Source organism: Bos indicus x Bos taurus, chromosome X (assembly GCF_003369695.1).
Source record: "Bos indicus x Bos taurus breed Angus x Brahman F1 hybrid chromosome X, Bos_hybrid_MaternalHap_v2.0, whole genome shotgun sequence".
NCBI classification, from domain to species: Eukaryota; Metazoa; Chordata; class Mammalia; order Artiodactyla; family Bovidae; genus Bos; species Bos indicus x Bos taurus.
Window position 1 is genome coordinate 88,340,311 of NC_040105.1, and position 14,653 is coordinate 88,354,963.

At 49.4% G+C, this 14,653-nt stretch overlaps 1 protein-coding gene across 4 annotated transcripts in view; it reads left to right on the top strand.

The window, feature by feature from the left end:
* The window catches only part of TSC22D3 (TSC22 domain family member 3), a 66,583-nt gene that overhangs the window by 43,703 nt on the left and 8,227 nt on the right, over window positions 1-14,653 (top strand). Inside the window, exon 1 of one of the 4 annotated variants that reach the window (XM_027533240.1) lies at window positions 13,657-14,006. The exons of the other annotated variants lie outside the window; for them this stretch is intronic. Coding sequence (XP_027389041.1) covers window positions 13,954-14,006 — 53 coding nt within the window. The 5' untranslated portion in view covers window positions 13,657-13,953. Of the gene's footprint in view, window positions 1-13,656; window positions 14,007-14,653 lie in introns of those variants that run through there. 4 annotated transcript variants of the gene reach the window in all.

Here is a 14,653-nt window from a genome sequence, read left to right on the forward strand (position 1 = left end):
CCCACCACCCCAACACACACACACACACACACACACACACACACACACACATCTCCTTTAATTTTCATAACACCTCTGTTGAGGGTGGCAAGGGTGGGGCAGGGGTAATTACTTCCATTTGACAGATGAAGAAACTGAGACTCAGTGAGATTAAGTGACTTGCCCAAGGTCACACAAACAGTTTTAGTGGCAGAGATGGGACCAGAACTCTGGTCTCCCAACTCCAAGGGCAGCAAAAGACAGAATTAGTCTAAGAAGCATCCAGAGGATGGCATGTCATACCAGGAATTCCGGAAGAGACCCCTGCCCCATCAATCAATCTCTCTCTCTCTCTCTTTCTCTCTCTCTCTCTCCACTCACTAATACCTGAAATTTCACTCTTAAAGACTCATTCTTGTGGATTGAAACTGTGGGTCCTGTTAAAACGTGAAAGGGTGCTGGTGGAGAGTGGGGACACATGAATATTCCTAGGAGAGGGCCCTGGCCATGGAGTGGGGTTGAGGGGGAGAGCAGGGGGATGTTAGGAGGGGAAGGGAGAGGAGGAGAGGCAGCCTGGCGAATGCACCTGTTTTGCGAAAGAAGGGGAGGAGTTGCGTCAGAGTGTGAATGCAGGCGATGTGAGAAGGAGCAGCAAATCTGCCTCCAGAGGGAGGTTGGGGGTGGACTTCACGTCACCTTGGGGGAGAGGGAGAGGGCAGCCACTGGTCGGTTGGTTAGGGAAGCAGGTTGGCCTGAGAAGCTAGAATGGTGGAGGGGTGAGTGGGGGTGGGAGAGCTATTCAGGGAGCTGGCCTGGAGCCAGGGGCCCGTCCCAAGGGGGTGAGCAGAGGCTTGAGAGCTCCGGGCCCCATTCCAGCTCCTGACCTTGAGTCACCATTGCAACTCGGCACTTTTCCTACCTCAGCCCAGACACCCATCAAGTCTCTGTTATCTCGGCTTCCCGTTTTACAGAAAACTGTGTAAAAGTTACTCTCCTGATTCTTCCTGACCGACCCTGCCCTTCCTACATTCCTCACTACCGCCCCCATCCAACATCCTAAAAGCCTCCTGGGCCTCCTGGAAGCTCTTCCCAGCTGCCTTTGGTCCCAGAGGCTGCCCTTCCACAGTGCAGACTGCCCCTGTACCCTCTGGTCCTGAGGGCAAGCGCCTGGAGGCCTCACTCAGCCCTTGGCCTGGGCCTCTCCACTCAAAGGCACAACTATAAAGAGCTGCATTTGAGGACATCAAAGCTGGAACTGGCAGCAACCTTAGAAGTACTTTTGCCATTCCTTCCTTCCTCCCTTCCTTCAATTATTCCATTTGTTGAGCACTTACTATGTGCCAGACACTGTTATAGGCCCTTGGTATGTAGCTTCATGGAGCTCTCAGGTCTAAATGAAGGTGCATGTGTGTGTACTAAGTCACTTCAGTCGTGTCTGACTCTGTGCGACCCCACAGACTGTACTCTGCCAGGGTCCTCTGTCCATGGGATTCTCCAGGCAAGAATACTGGAATGGGTTGCCATGCCCTCCTCTAGGGGGTCTTCTCGAGCCAGGGGTTGAACCCTCATCTCTTATGTCCCCTGTATTGGTAGGCAGGTTCCTTACCACTAGTGCCACTGGGGAAGCCTCCTAAATGGGGGTATCATTCATCAAATAAGCACCTAAAGTACTGTACATTTGTAGTCTCAAGCCTCTCATTTTGCATTTAGGGGAAACTGGGGCCCAGAGTGGTTATGAAACATTTCCAGTGTTGTTCTGGCAGCCAGGGGCAAAACCACACCAGACTCTGGTCTCCTGACTGTTACCCCAGTGCCCTGTCCACAATACTCTGGAAAGAATACAGTGAGTGTAAGGGCAGAGTGCTTATCCCTCTATGCAGACCCAGACTTAACCTATAGTCAGAGTTGCACATGGCCTACTTGTCAGGACTTGAAGATCACCGATGAGCAATTTCCCCTCTCCCACTGTTGTGACCCCTCTAGCTTGTTCCCTCCCCACCCCCAGGTCCCCATCCACGTGTAAAATTGTACGACTAACTGAAATCTAAGGGTTAGAGCCCCATGATCTGGGGAAAACCTGTTAAGCCATTACCTGCCATTTACACAAACACATTTCCCCAATTTGTCATTCAGGAGAGGCTGGGTGCATATCGTTACAGGAAGGGAGAACAACTGTGCCCTTAAAGGGGGCATTGCTAGGTGGGGCAGGGCGCCTCCAAACGTCAGTGAGGGGCCCCATGGAACCCTAGGCAGCAGGAGGGCACAGGTCACTTGCAGGGACAGGCAGGAGGAAGGTACCTGAAAAGGAAGCTGGAAGGTTCTAAACACAGGCTCCTCCTTCACAGTTTAGCCTGGAGGCCAGCCCTGCACCAACATCAACACTGACCAGTGGCATTTTGTTTCAAAAATATGTGTTTACAATTGGTCTTTCCTTCTACTTGGATTATATTGAGTCTTTTGTCCCTGCCCCAGCCTGCTGTGGGAGTAGTTTGTACTGATTTGCAATTAGAAGGGGCCTTCCCTGTGTCCAGTCAAGCAGTTGCCCTTAACCCTGGGGTTCTCCAACCTCTGTGCTGTGGACTGGTCCTCCTTTCAGATCACTGGCAGCATCAGATTAGAAATGAAGGGCACAATAAATGTAATGTGCTTGAATCATTCCGAAACCATCCCCCAACCCCCAGTCCATGGAAAAATGGTCTCCCATGAAATCGATCCTTGGTGCCAAAAAGGTTGGGGACTGCTGCCTTAACCAGTCTGCCAGGCCTGAGTTGAAATGCAGATCCATCCCATCCTGGCATGCTGGTAGGGCCCCCCTCCCCATGAGAGTCTTTTAGTCAGTGGAAAGAACCAGCCCCAATCTGGGGGCTTCCCCACCCTAACCCTGATAAAGGCCTATTAATAGTTCCCTTGCAAACTGTGATGAAGGGGGTTCAGTGTAAATGGGCATTCATGCCTAGAATGCAGCCCTGCTTAGAAATCTCAAAACAAGGTGAAATCCCCAGCCAGAGACAGCCTGGAGTTTAGAATCACACACCAAAGGGTCATGTCTCGCCTCTGCAGCTGCTGGCTGGGTAACCCTAGGCTAGTCACTTAAACCTGTCTGAGCCTCGATTTCCTCATCCACAAAATGGGCCTAAGATAATACAGTACCCTATTCCTACTACCAACTATCCTGGGGCTTCCCAGATGGCACTAGTGTAAAGAACCCACCTGCCAATGCAGAAGATGCAGGTTCGATCCTTGGGAAGATCCCCTGGAGGAGGGCATGGCAACCCACTCCAGGATTCTTACCTGCAGAATCCCATGGACAGAGGAGTCTAGCAGGCTACAGTCCATAGGGTCTCAAAGAGTCGCACACAACTGAAGCAACTTAGCACATAGCAGAGTCACTGAAACCTGTCTGAGCCTCAGTTTCCTCATCCACAAAATGGGCCTGAGATAATCTGATACCTAATTCCTACTACTGTCAACTATCCATAGCTATTGACAAGGTTCAAAAGGCTAATGGATATAATCTTAGCACAGCGCCTGCTAAGCAATCAGTACATGGGAACTACTGATGTTATTATTTGGACCAGATGTGGCTGTGAGATCTCCCAGAGATAGGTCAAGACCTAACAGCTGCGCATCCCTGCCCTCTTGCTGAATTGAGGTTTTCATATGTCAGGTTTGCTTAAAGCAAGGCCCACCTGCAGGGCATTCCCTGAGCTGGTGATTCATGGGTGGGATGCGTTCCACCCACCTACTTTAAGCTGTTCTACATTTTCTTCCTCTTGATATGGACGTGTTTACATAGAGGAGGACAGTCCCAGTCAAAACAAGATGAAAATACACTGCTGGCTGGGAGCCCCAAGCTAACTGGTTTCAGGTCCTCTCCCAGCTGTCAGCACCTCACAACAGAGCCACAGGGGTTGGGGGGGGGGTTGCTGCCCAGCCCAACTCCCCTGCCTCCCTCCATCAGCCCAACTCTGCCTGGTATCAGGCAGTTGGCCATCGCCTGGTCAAGCTAGAGTGGGATTCTGGGGCTGAGGTTTTGCCAGTTTTACAAGGGCAAGAAGGAGGGGTGCTGAGGGGCAAGGGCTGCCCTGGCCAGCTCTGGTGTGAGTATTGTGTCTGCCGCCAGGGCCGCCTGCTACACAGGCAGAGAAGACAGCTGCCAACAGAGAGTGGCAGAAAATGGCCAAAGAAAGCTCCCCCAGCAACCTGACCTCCTGCCTGGCATTCCCTGCACTGGACTCATTCCCTGGGGTTAACAGGAGGCTCTTGGTAAAAAAGAAATTACCCCAGGGAAGGAGAACCCATGTACCCCTTATCAGTCACAGAGCTTTCCTGGGGGTCAGTTTCTCACCTGTGTCAATTTATCAGTGAGTTGGTAGGACCTGAGGAGGAGATTTCCAGGGAGGATTCTTTGATGAGCATGCAAACCAGGTTACCTGCACAAGGAGCGCTGAAAAGAAATATTCCCAGTAGGGCTTAGACATATATATGATTGCTCCTCATGGCCTCTGCAGAACACTTTGCTTGTGTTTACCAAGAAGAGCAGGAGAAAACAAACTCCTTTGTCATAAAGTCTGCTATTCAGATGTGCCCACTCAGGTAGTTTGGTTTATTTACAGTGAATTCAGGAATGTTTGGGCATATTTGCCTGTTCCCTGAAAGCTCAAGGCCACCAGTTAGCCAGGACCCATTGTAAGGCCTCACCTCAGGCCCAGTCTATACTTAGTCAGCCTGGGTCACTAATCCCAGAAGCCCCCCAACTCATTTTCAATAGTCAACTTAGTACTCCAAATAAAGGAAGTATATTCAGACCACACTGAGCAGGTCATCATGTTCTTCCCTGAGAAAAACAAACGTTTCCCTTCTGAGAAAGACTTTTCATTTCAACAGGGATCCTCAAGACTTCAAAGCCAAGGGTGACATTAGTGGTGAGAATTTCCTCTATGTTGGCAGACATCAGAGTATTTTTAATCAGGATTGGTTTTTTACCTGCACCCCCAGCCCACTGCACCATCATGCCAGTTATATGGCTGTCACTCACTCAGAATCAGGCCTGCTAGCCTGAAATCCCTCTTTGATGTTACTGCCAGCTGAGACTTGGCTGTCCTCCTCCCAGGCTTCATCACCCTCTAGTGCTCCCTGTGGGTGCCCTGTTCCCAACTGACCAAGCTCCTCCAGCTAAAGATGGAAAGTGACCAAAGTCCCAGCATTTGCACAGAGCCAGGCACGCACACATGGATGAATTATCCTTTTTATTGAAGAGGTCAGGCCTTGATTCCAGGTCATTAGTGGCCACTTAGATTGTGTTTGGGTTGGGTTTCCCAAGTATGTTTGATTTTCACAGGTCTTTCGTGTTTTTAGCTGTAGAGTTGCTCTCTGACAATGATTGTCACCAAATTAAAATATTAACAGGAAGCAAATTCATGAATTTGCCTATAGTTCTTCCCTGTGGGGGCCATGAACCAAGTTCAAATACTTATCTAAACCTTCTGTTTACTTATTAAGCACAGGTGTATGGCATTGAGGCTGTGTGCCAGGCACTGGGCCAAACTCTGAGGGATACAGTGATGAATAAGATAAGCCCCTGCCCTCAAAGAGCTTTTATTCTAGTCTAGAAAGCCAGTCACTGCTCACTTGAGAACGTATGCACTGCCCACTTCCGGTGGACATGTTCTTATCTGGCTGTGCCTTTAGTCCTGCTTGAAAGACTAAAAGTGATTACTGATTGCTGGTGCCATTTGGGGCTTTCTTGGTGGCTCAGTAGTAAAGAATATGCCTGCAGTGCAGGAGATGCAGGTCTGATCCCTGGATCGGGAAGATCACTTGGAGAAGGAAATGGCAACCCACTCTAGTGTTCTTGCCTGGAGAGAGACTCTCAATGCCAAAACTGTATGCAGGTTATAAGTCGTCCATGCAGGAAAGAATTGCTAAGACCTTCAAGAGACTACATTTTACTTGCTGATACCCTTTTGAACATCAGTCACTCACACTGTCCCCCTCCCCATAGGCAGTAGCCACAACTTGTGAAACCATGGAAGCAACAAACTGGAACTGGACAGGAAATTAGAAATGCTAGACTTTGAAAGAGCAGTGATAAGGCTGCTCATATGGTGAGCCATTTTACCAGCAGTGTTTGGGGACAGGGCCCTTACCCCCCATTCACATGGCCCTTCATATTTAGAAGCCTTCTAAGTGTCCAGGGGGTCTAGGGTTAAGGTGGAAAAAAAACTCTGGCCTTCTGATATGTTTTCTTCCTACTTGACCAAGTTCATTTAAAATGGGTGCTAGACAAAGACAGAAATATAGATCAATGGAACAAAATCGAAACCCCAGAGATAAATCCACGTACCTATGGGACACCTTATGTTTGACAAAGGAGGCAAGAATATACAATGGAGAAAAGACAATCTCTTTGACAAATGGTACTGGGAAAACTGGTCAACCACTTGTAAAAGAATGAAACTAGAACACTTTCTAACACCATACACAAAAATAAACTCAAAATGGATTAAAGATCTAAATGTAAGACCAGAAACCACAGAACTCCTAGAGGAGAACATAGGCAAAACACTCTCTGACATAAATCACAGCAGGATCCTCTATGACCCACCTCCCAGAATATTGGAAATAAAAGCAAAAATAAATGGGACCTAATTAAAATTAAAAGCTTCTGCACAACAAAGGAAACTATAAGCAAGGTGAAAAGACAGCCTTCAAAATGGGATAAAATAATAGCAAACGAAGCAACTGACAAAGAATCAATCTCAAAAATATACAAGCAACTCCTGCAGCTCAATTCCAGAAAAATAAATGACCCAATCAAAAAATGGGCCAAAGAACTAAACAGACATTTCTCCAAAGAAGACATACAGATGGCTAACAAACACATGAAAAGATGCTCAACATCACTCATTATCAGAGAAATGCAAATCAAAACCACAATGAGGTACCATCTCACGCTAGTCAGAATGGCTGCAATCCAAAAGTCTACAAGCAATAAATGCTGGAGAGGGTGTGGAGAAAAGGGAACATTCTTATACTGTTGGTGGGAATGCAAACTAGTACAGCCACTATGGAGAACAGTGTGGAGATTCCTTAAAAAACTGGAACTAGAACTCCCATACGACCTAGCAATCCCACTGTTGGGCATACACACCGAGGAAACCAGAATGGAAAGAGACATGTGTACCCCAATGTTCATCGCAGCACTGTTTATAATAGCCAGGACATGGAAGCAACCTAGATGTCCATCAGCAGATGAATGGATAAGAAAGCAGTGGTACATATACACAATGGAGTATTACTCAGCCATTAAAAAGAATACATTTGAATCAGTTCTAATGAGGTGGATGAAACTGGAGCCTATTATACAGAGTGAAGTAAGCCAGAAAGAAAAACACCAATACAGTATACTAATGCATATATATGGAATTTAGAAAGATGGTCACAATAACCCTGTATGGAAGACAGCAAAAGAGACACAGATGTATAGAACAGTCTTTTGGACTCTGTGGGAGAGGGAGGGGGGGGATGATTTAGGAGAATGGCATTGAAACATGTATAATATCATATAAGAAACGAATCGCCAGTCCAGGTTCAATGCAGGATACAGGATGCTCAGGGCTGGTGCACTGGGATGACCCAGAGGGATGGTGTGGGGAGGGAGGTGGGAGGGGGGTTCAGGATGGGGAACATGTGTGCACCCGTGGCAGATTCATGTTGATGTATGGCAAAACCAATACAATATTGTAAAGTAATTAGCCTCCAATTAAAATAAATACATTTATATTTAAAAAAAAGGCCATTCTTATAAATGCCTCATAAAAAAAATAAATAGGTGCTAGAGCCGTGTTTCTCAGGGAGCCCCTCCCCTGCCATGCGCACTGGTAGAGTCCCTCTCACTTCTTCTTGTTATTACTCTGTCTGAAGACTCAACTCCGAGAAATCACCCAGCAAGATGACAGATGCGTCTGGATTGTCTCCCAACTGTGCTCAGGCCCCGCTGCCCCAAGAGGTCCAAGGAGTGTCTGAGAAACTCCGTCTTCTCAACTGCTGAGTTAGTAATTGTCTACACTTGGCCATTACTCAGTTTCCATGTTTGCTTGAGTTCTTCTGTGACTCTGTCAACAAACGCCATGGTATTATTAGTTTTAGCAAATAACAGAATGTCAGAACTGTTAACCAGGATTCGTTACTTTGCTGTTAGAGCTCTATCCCAGGACATAGGGGCCAGTGTTCCTCTTATTTTTTAAGATGTATGAGATTTGTCAGGAAGCCTTTCCCGGGCAGGCCCAGCGTGCTCTGCTCCGTCTATAGGCCTTTAAGGCTGCTCACTGCCAAGGCTCCGCCCACCAAGACTTGAGCTTTTCTGACTTTGCTTGATGGCACAAAGACATCGGGCTTTCCAGGTAGCGGTAGTGGTAAAGATGCGGATTCAACCCTTGGGGATTCCATCCCTGGGTCAGGAAGGTCCCCTGGAGGAGGGCATGGCAACCCATCTTGCCTAGAGAATGCCATGGACGGGGAGCCTGGTGGGCTACAGTCCATGGAGTCACGCAGAGTCAGACATGACTGAAGCTGCTTATCACTGAAGCGAGTTAGCATGCACAAAGATATCTGTCAAAAGAAAAAAATCAATGTGAATACTTTGAATTTTCCTTTTCTTGTGCTTTACCCTTACACTCTTACAGTGCCCTTTAAAAGCAGTCCGTACTTGGTAAGGCAGCTTCGGGACTTAACATTCACGTGGAGAAGGGCGAGGGGATGGTATTTCAGGCTGGCACTAAGAATTTCCAGGCTTTTGACGCAAAGTATGTTGTTCTTCCAATCCCGCCCCCAACACTGCCTGTCTCAAGGAGTGAGAGGTTAAAAGGGTCACTTGGTTGCTGACAGAGAACCAGGAAGTCCAAGCCTTGGGGGAAACACAGCCTTTGTTTACTTAAGCCCCAAACCTAGCAGGCAGTGTAAATTAAACATAAAAATAAAATAAGATACCAAAACACAGGCCGGATGCATACCACAGAGAGCAGTGAATTCCCCTTCTGCTCTCCCTGGGGAGAGGGGGAGTCAGTGAGCCTCAAGGGCGCCTTCCTGGCCAGGCAGGCGCTAGCAAGCCATGGGATGGGATGAGGTGGTAGGGGCAGGGGAGAGCAAGGCTTGGCTCAGGGTGGGGATGGGTACATTGGCAGAGATCCTGGCCAGTCTTTATAGTCAGCCCAGCAAGCTCCTGAGGGGGCAGTGAGTCACAGCCCTCCAGCCAACCTCAGAATGGATCCATGTTTGACCAGGCGGTGACAGCCACAGGGCTGGAGTAGAGCTGGCTTTTGTTGAAGGGAGGTAGGGCTGGTTAATTGACCAGACTGTGCTGTTGGAAAAAAAGCAGCCTCTCCCCATTCTCACCCTCTCTCCAGGTTCTTCTTCTCCCTTGTCGCCCTGATGCCCACCCCCATACCTCTGACCTCCTAGGCCAAGAGTACCCACCAACAGCTGGGAAGTGTCTCAGAAGCAATCTGTTCCTCATAATGGAGAGGCCAAATTTGCCAAATGTTGACTTATAAATCAGAGCAGATTGGGGTTATCTTTCTAATAGTGGCTCTCATTCATTTTCTGATTAAGCTTTTAGGAGCGAGAGGGAAAGAGGTAGCCAAACAGGAGAGAGAAGGAGATGACTGAACAGAAGTTAGGCTCGGAATGGTTGGATGGCATCCCCAAGTCAATGGACATAAGTTTGAGCAAACTCCGGGAGATAGTGAAGGACAAGGAAGCCTGGCCTGCTGCAGTTCATGGGGTCACAGAGATGGACATGACTGAGCGACTGAACAACAGTGCTCAACCTCATCATGGTGTGTGATACAAAGTGGGTCGTGGTGCCTGGTGTTATGGTGACTCTTCAGGTAGACCCTGTTGCGGCTTTCACCTGTAGGCCAATGATTCCCAAAAGCAGTTCCGTGGACTGGAGCCACAAGCGCTGCATCCACATCTCCTGAAAGGACCTTCCCCAATCCACAGACATTCGTATTCTCCTCATCTGGACCCGTTTCTTGCTCCCCACAGCCCACCGGCAAGGTGTACCTGCTGTGTTTACTCATCTTATGCTGATCGGCCACTGAATACTCTGTTGAAAGTAATACAAAAATTGAGTTTATCCCAATTTAAATATTTGTAATTGATAGTGGCAGAATGTGGCACTCTCCCAGGGCTTTTGCATGGGGAAAAAAAATTCGTAATTCCTCAAAGTGTCAAGAATTCCATTAGAACTCTAAGGTGTGACTTGGAGGGTGGTGTTGGTAGGCACTGCAGTAGTCTGGTCAGGCAAACAGCTTGGACTGAGGGGGAAATTTTCCTCAGTGCCATTCAAATCATGCTTCTCAGACCATCAGTCACATATGATGCCTATGCCAGGACTGGGTCTCCTTAGAACTGATCTCATGAGGAGCCTGCAGGAATCATCTCTTAGGCATTCATATGATTGATGGTGCACAAATGGTGCTCGTTTTTATCTCTTTGAATGGGTAATTGACCTCTTTGAAAACTGTGGGCCTGGCAGCACCAGCACTTCCTTGCAGCCAGTGGACAGTGTGTAGTATCAAGCTGGTTCCCCCTATACCCACCTGACTTCCACTCCCAAGACCCTGTCAACCATGACCCTTGCACAGTACTCAGTCATCCTTGGATGTCAGAGTAGAGGCTGTGGCTTGAGACACTCTGGCTGGGTCCAGAGTATCCTGCCCTGCCACCTTGCCATGTCCTATTGCTTTACTACCCCTCTGGGGTCACGGGGAAGCTGGCATCAGCTGAGAGAGAGAGACAGAGATTGAATGATGCCCTGGGCTTGCCTATCTCTGTGAATTGTGCTTAGTTGCTCAGTCGTGTCTGATGGTTTGTGACCCTGTGGACTGTAGCCTGCCAGGCTCCTCTGTCCATGGGGATTCTCCAGGCAAGAATACTGGAGTGTGTTGCCATGCCCTCCTGCAGGGGATCTTCCCAACCCAGGGATCGAACCCAGGTCTCCCACATTGCAGTTGGATTCTTCACCGTCTGAGCCACCAGGGAAGCCCAAGAATACTGGAGTGGGTAGCCTATCCCCTCTCCAGCAGATCTTCCCAACCCAGGACTCCTCCCTTGCAGGCAGATTCTTTACCAGCTGAGCTACCAGGGAAGCCCCACTCTGTGAATTAGACTTCGTCAAAGGCCAAAAGGGTGTTTGCATAAGTGTGTGTGTGCGTGTGCTTCTGTGCTGCTCTTTCTTCCTGATAAGGTGTATATTCCTTGCCAGCAGTTCTCAAACCCTGGGCAGGGGGCCTTCCTTAACGTCTCCCAGCACTCCTTTGAGCTCCCTGGCTCAGTTCCCATGGCTGGGGAGGGTGGGGGCAGGGGGGCTGTCCAGGGAGGAGCTTGCCTTGTTTCTCTCCTTTCTTTCTGTTCTGAGAGTAGTGTGTAGCCTGCCCCTTCCTGCCATTGCCCCACCTCAACTGGGCTGCCTTCTTGCCATCCAGGAAGCCCGAGGGAGGGGGGCAGGTGGCTGGAGAGCCAGAGGCCCACAGAGTCCCACAACAGAGGATCAAGGAGCCACCTCAAGTGAGCCTACTGTGAATAGCTCCACTGTGAGTTAAGCAAGGGCCTCAGGAGTACAATGTGGGAGCCCGGGGAGGCTCATAATACTTACCCATCCTGGCCTGGGAGCCTCCCTGCGCCTGAAGAGGCCGGCATTATTACCAGCGTTTTGTTCCCCAGGGAACCTGGACCACTTCAGAGGTCACCCATTCTATCGCGGGGGCCTGCAATAGAGCCAGGTGCTCCACCTCAGAGCCCCTGGCCTCTTCACAGGCCCCTCGGCTGCTGGCTCAGCGTCCCCAACAAGATCCTCCTGGTTCTCATCTTCCAAGCATTGCCAATCATCACAAGTCCTTCACATACCACTCAGAGTAACCCCAGCAACTGCCAGAAAAAAATGGCTTGCCTTGGAATTTCGGCTCTTGTGGCCACTCCATAGAGCAGAAGGGCTGGGAAGAGGCCCTGCCAGTGTCGGTCGCCCTGGCCCAGAGAAGCTGGTGGAGGGCTGGTGCAGACGAACAAACACGGAGAGTGGCCGTGTTCTTGCTGCTTCCTCTCCCAGCCTCTGGGAAGGCTGTTGAGCACAGGGATTCCCAGAAGGTGGGCTACGATGAAGGGGGTTATTTGCCCACCTGAAGATGCTCACTAGTTGGGAGGGCCATATGAACAAGGATGAGACCACTAGGAGCTGGGCAAAGAAGGGAGACCAGGAGGTTGGCAGACAGAGGTGACCACCCTGCCCATGCTAAACATAGATCCCCCCTTATCAGAAGGAAGACACTGGCAATTGTGAGACCCTTAAGGACCTGTGCTTTGTTCCCTTGGTTTACAAAGGAAGGGAATCAGAGTGAGGGACCCTGGCACTGTCAACCACCATGTCACAGGAGCCTTAGGTCCCATGGAAATTCCAGGTTTTACGACTGCTCTGTTGCATGCTAAGTGGCTTCAGTCGTGTTTGACTCGTAGCAACCGCATAGACTGTAGCCCACCAGGTTCTTCTGTCCATGGGATTTTCCAGGCAAGAATAGTAGAGTGGGTGGCCATTTCCTTTTCCAGGGGATCTTCCTGACCCAGGGATCAAACTGGAGTCTCATATGTCTCCTGCATTGTCAGGTAGGTTCTTTACCATCTGAGCCACCAGGGAAGCCCCTGTTATCCCTGTCTAGATGGACAAGGACCAAATGACAGGGTGGGGGGAAAACAAGTGTGCCCAATTCTCGGGAATGGAGTGATGATGGTGGTATGGCCCTCCCAAACCCCAGACTGCCATCCTGAGCACCCTGAAGCCCTAGGCTTTTTCCTGAAGTGAACATTTCACTGAGATCTAACCAGTAGGGAGACTTCAGAGTTCACCACAGGCCTAGGATATTGTAGAAGGAAGCACAGCTGTTGACCTGTACTACCAGTTTATTTTTTTTTTAATTTCCATAAAATGTGCCTTGTACTTTGAATAGGTGTTAATCTATTTTGATTTGAGTTGAACTGAACTGAATTGAATGATAATGGCAACTAGTGTGGGGAGGAGGGAGGAGAAGGGTATTCCATTTACTGAGGTGAATTTGACATTCTCTTTTTTTTTCAGGAATGTCTGTTTCATACTTGTAGATGGGTAATGGGGACAGTGGAAAATGGGAAGAGAACTTAGAAAAATTATGGAGGTAAATTTTCCCAGCTGCAAGGCATAAGGAGAAGGGAGACAAGCATAAATATTGACACAAGGTTCATGAAATTTAAGATCCACTGAACTAAACTGCATTCCTGGATATCGTTGCCAATACTTCCAGTCTTGCTGAGATGCCAACACAAACCGCGCCCCCCCCCCCCCAAAGTAAGACGCCAGAGGTGGGGCAACCAAGGTGATTTGACAAGAGCCCTTTCCGGCTTCTTTGAATGAGGGTCAGAAGGGTGGAATGCCTTGTCCAGATGGGGCTTAGCTTCTGCTTGTCATCCATAGTGTCACTGGGAGATTGTTTGTGAAGCTCACATGGGACCCTGTCCGGAGGGAGCTGAAAGGCACAATTCATTGCTTCTGCCACCATTCGGTGCCAAGGTTTGGCCCAAATTGGTTGCTAGAGCCACTTTTCCAAGACAGTGTCCCTCTCTGCCCCAGTTCCCCTTGGGCTCCCTGCAGCCCACCGCTGTCTTCTGCATCTTCGCCCACAGATTCCTCCCCATTTTCCTGCCCCCCAGAGTCGACATTCTGGGTCCCAGCCATGCGGGACAGTTCACGTGACCCACTGAGGACAAGGCACTTTGTCTGTCACTGTCTTTCCTTCTTGCTTCCCTCCTTCTGGACTTTGGGGATTTTCCATGAGGCCAAAGTAACCATGTAAGTGGCAGCGTCCTTCCTGTCTGTATTCTCCCACCCCTGGCGTGGAACCTGAGGGCAAGAGAGAAGAGAAGAGTGAAGCCAGGACAAACTAAATGATGGCATTTCAGCCTCCTTTCTCCCCCAGCCTCTTCAGAAAAAGGGACAAGTAAGTACTTAGAGGTAGACAGAGCTTCAGGCGGAGGGGGTGCGTAGGGGAGTAAGTGGGGAGGATTGTTTGCAGCCACCTCGTCAACTGTGCTGGCGCTCCGGTGCTCAATAGCCTTTATGATTTCCTTGTCCGGCTCCTAACTCAGCGTTTCCTTGGTGGCCAGTCCCATACCTTCCCGTGTCTCCTGACACAAGACCCTGTGTTTTGCTGGCAACAGGGCTGAATCTTGGGGGTGGAACATATCCTGTAGAAAATAAGGAAGACTTGCCTATAAATAGTTTCCTCTGGGCTGCGTGGTACACAATGCTTCAAGTGACAAAAAGGGAAGTGAGATGTTCCCCCTCCTTGCCACCCCCAACCTACCGCACCCACCCCAATCTGGTCCCCACACCTCGGCAGCATGCTCAGATCCTGCCCACAAGTTCTGTGGCCCAGACTGGCCACTCTCCGTCTTCCTGGGCTGTGGGAACCCGAAATAGGAAGGGGCTCCAGCCCTAGAGAGTCTGGCTTTTGAAGTAGAAGAGACTGGTGATAATGTTGAGACACTTCTTCCAGTTCCGAGGGAACAAGTGTCTCAGCATCCAGCCTCAGGTGGCTTCCAGGGCCACCTGAGATGGTGGGAGTTGAGGAGCTGACTCGCTTTC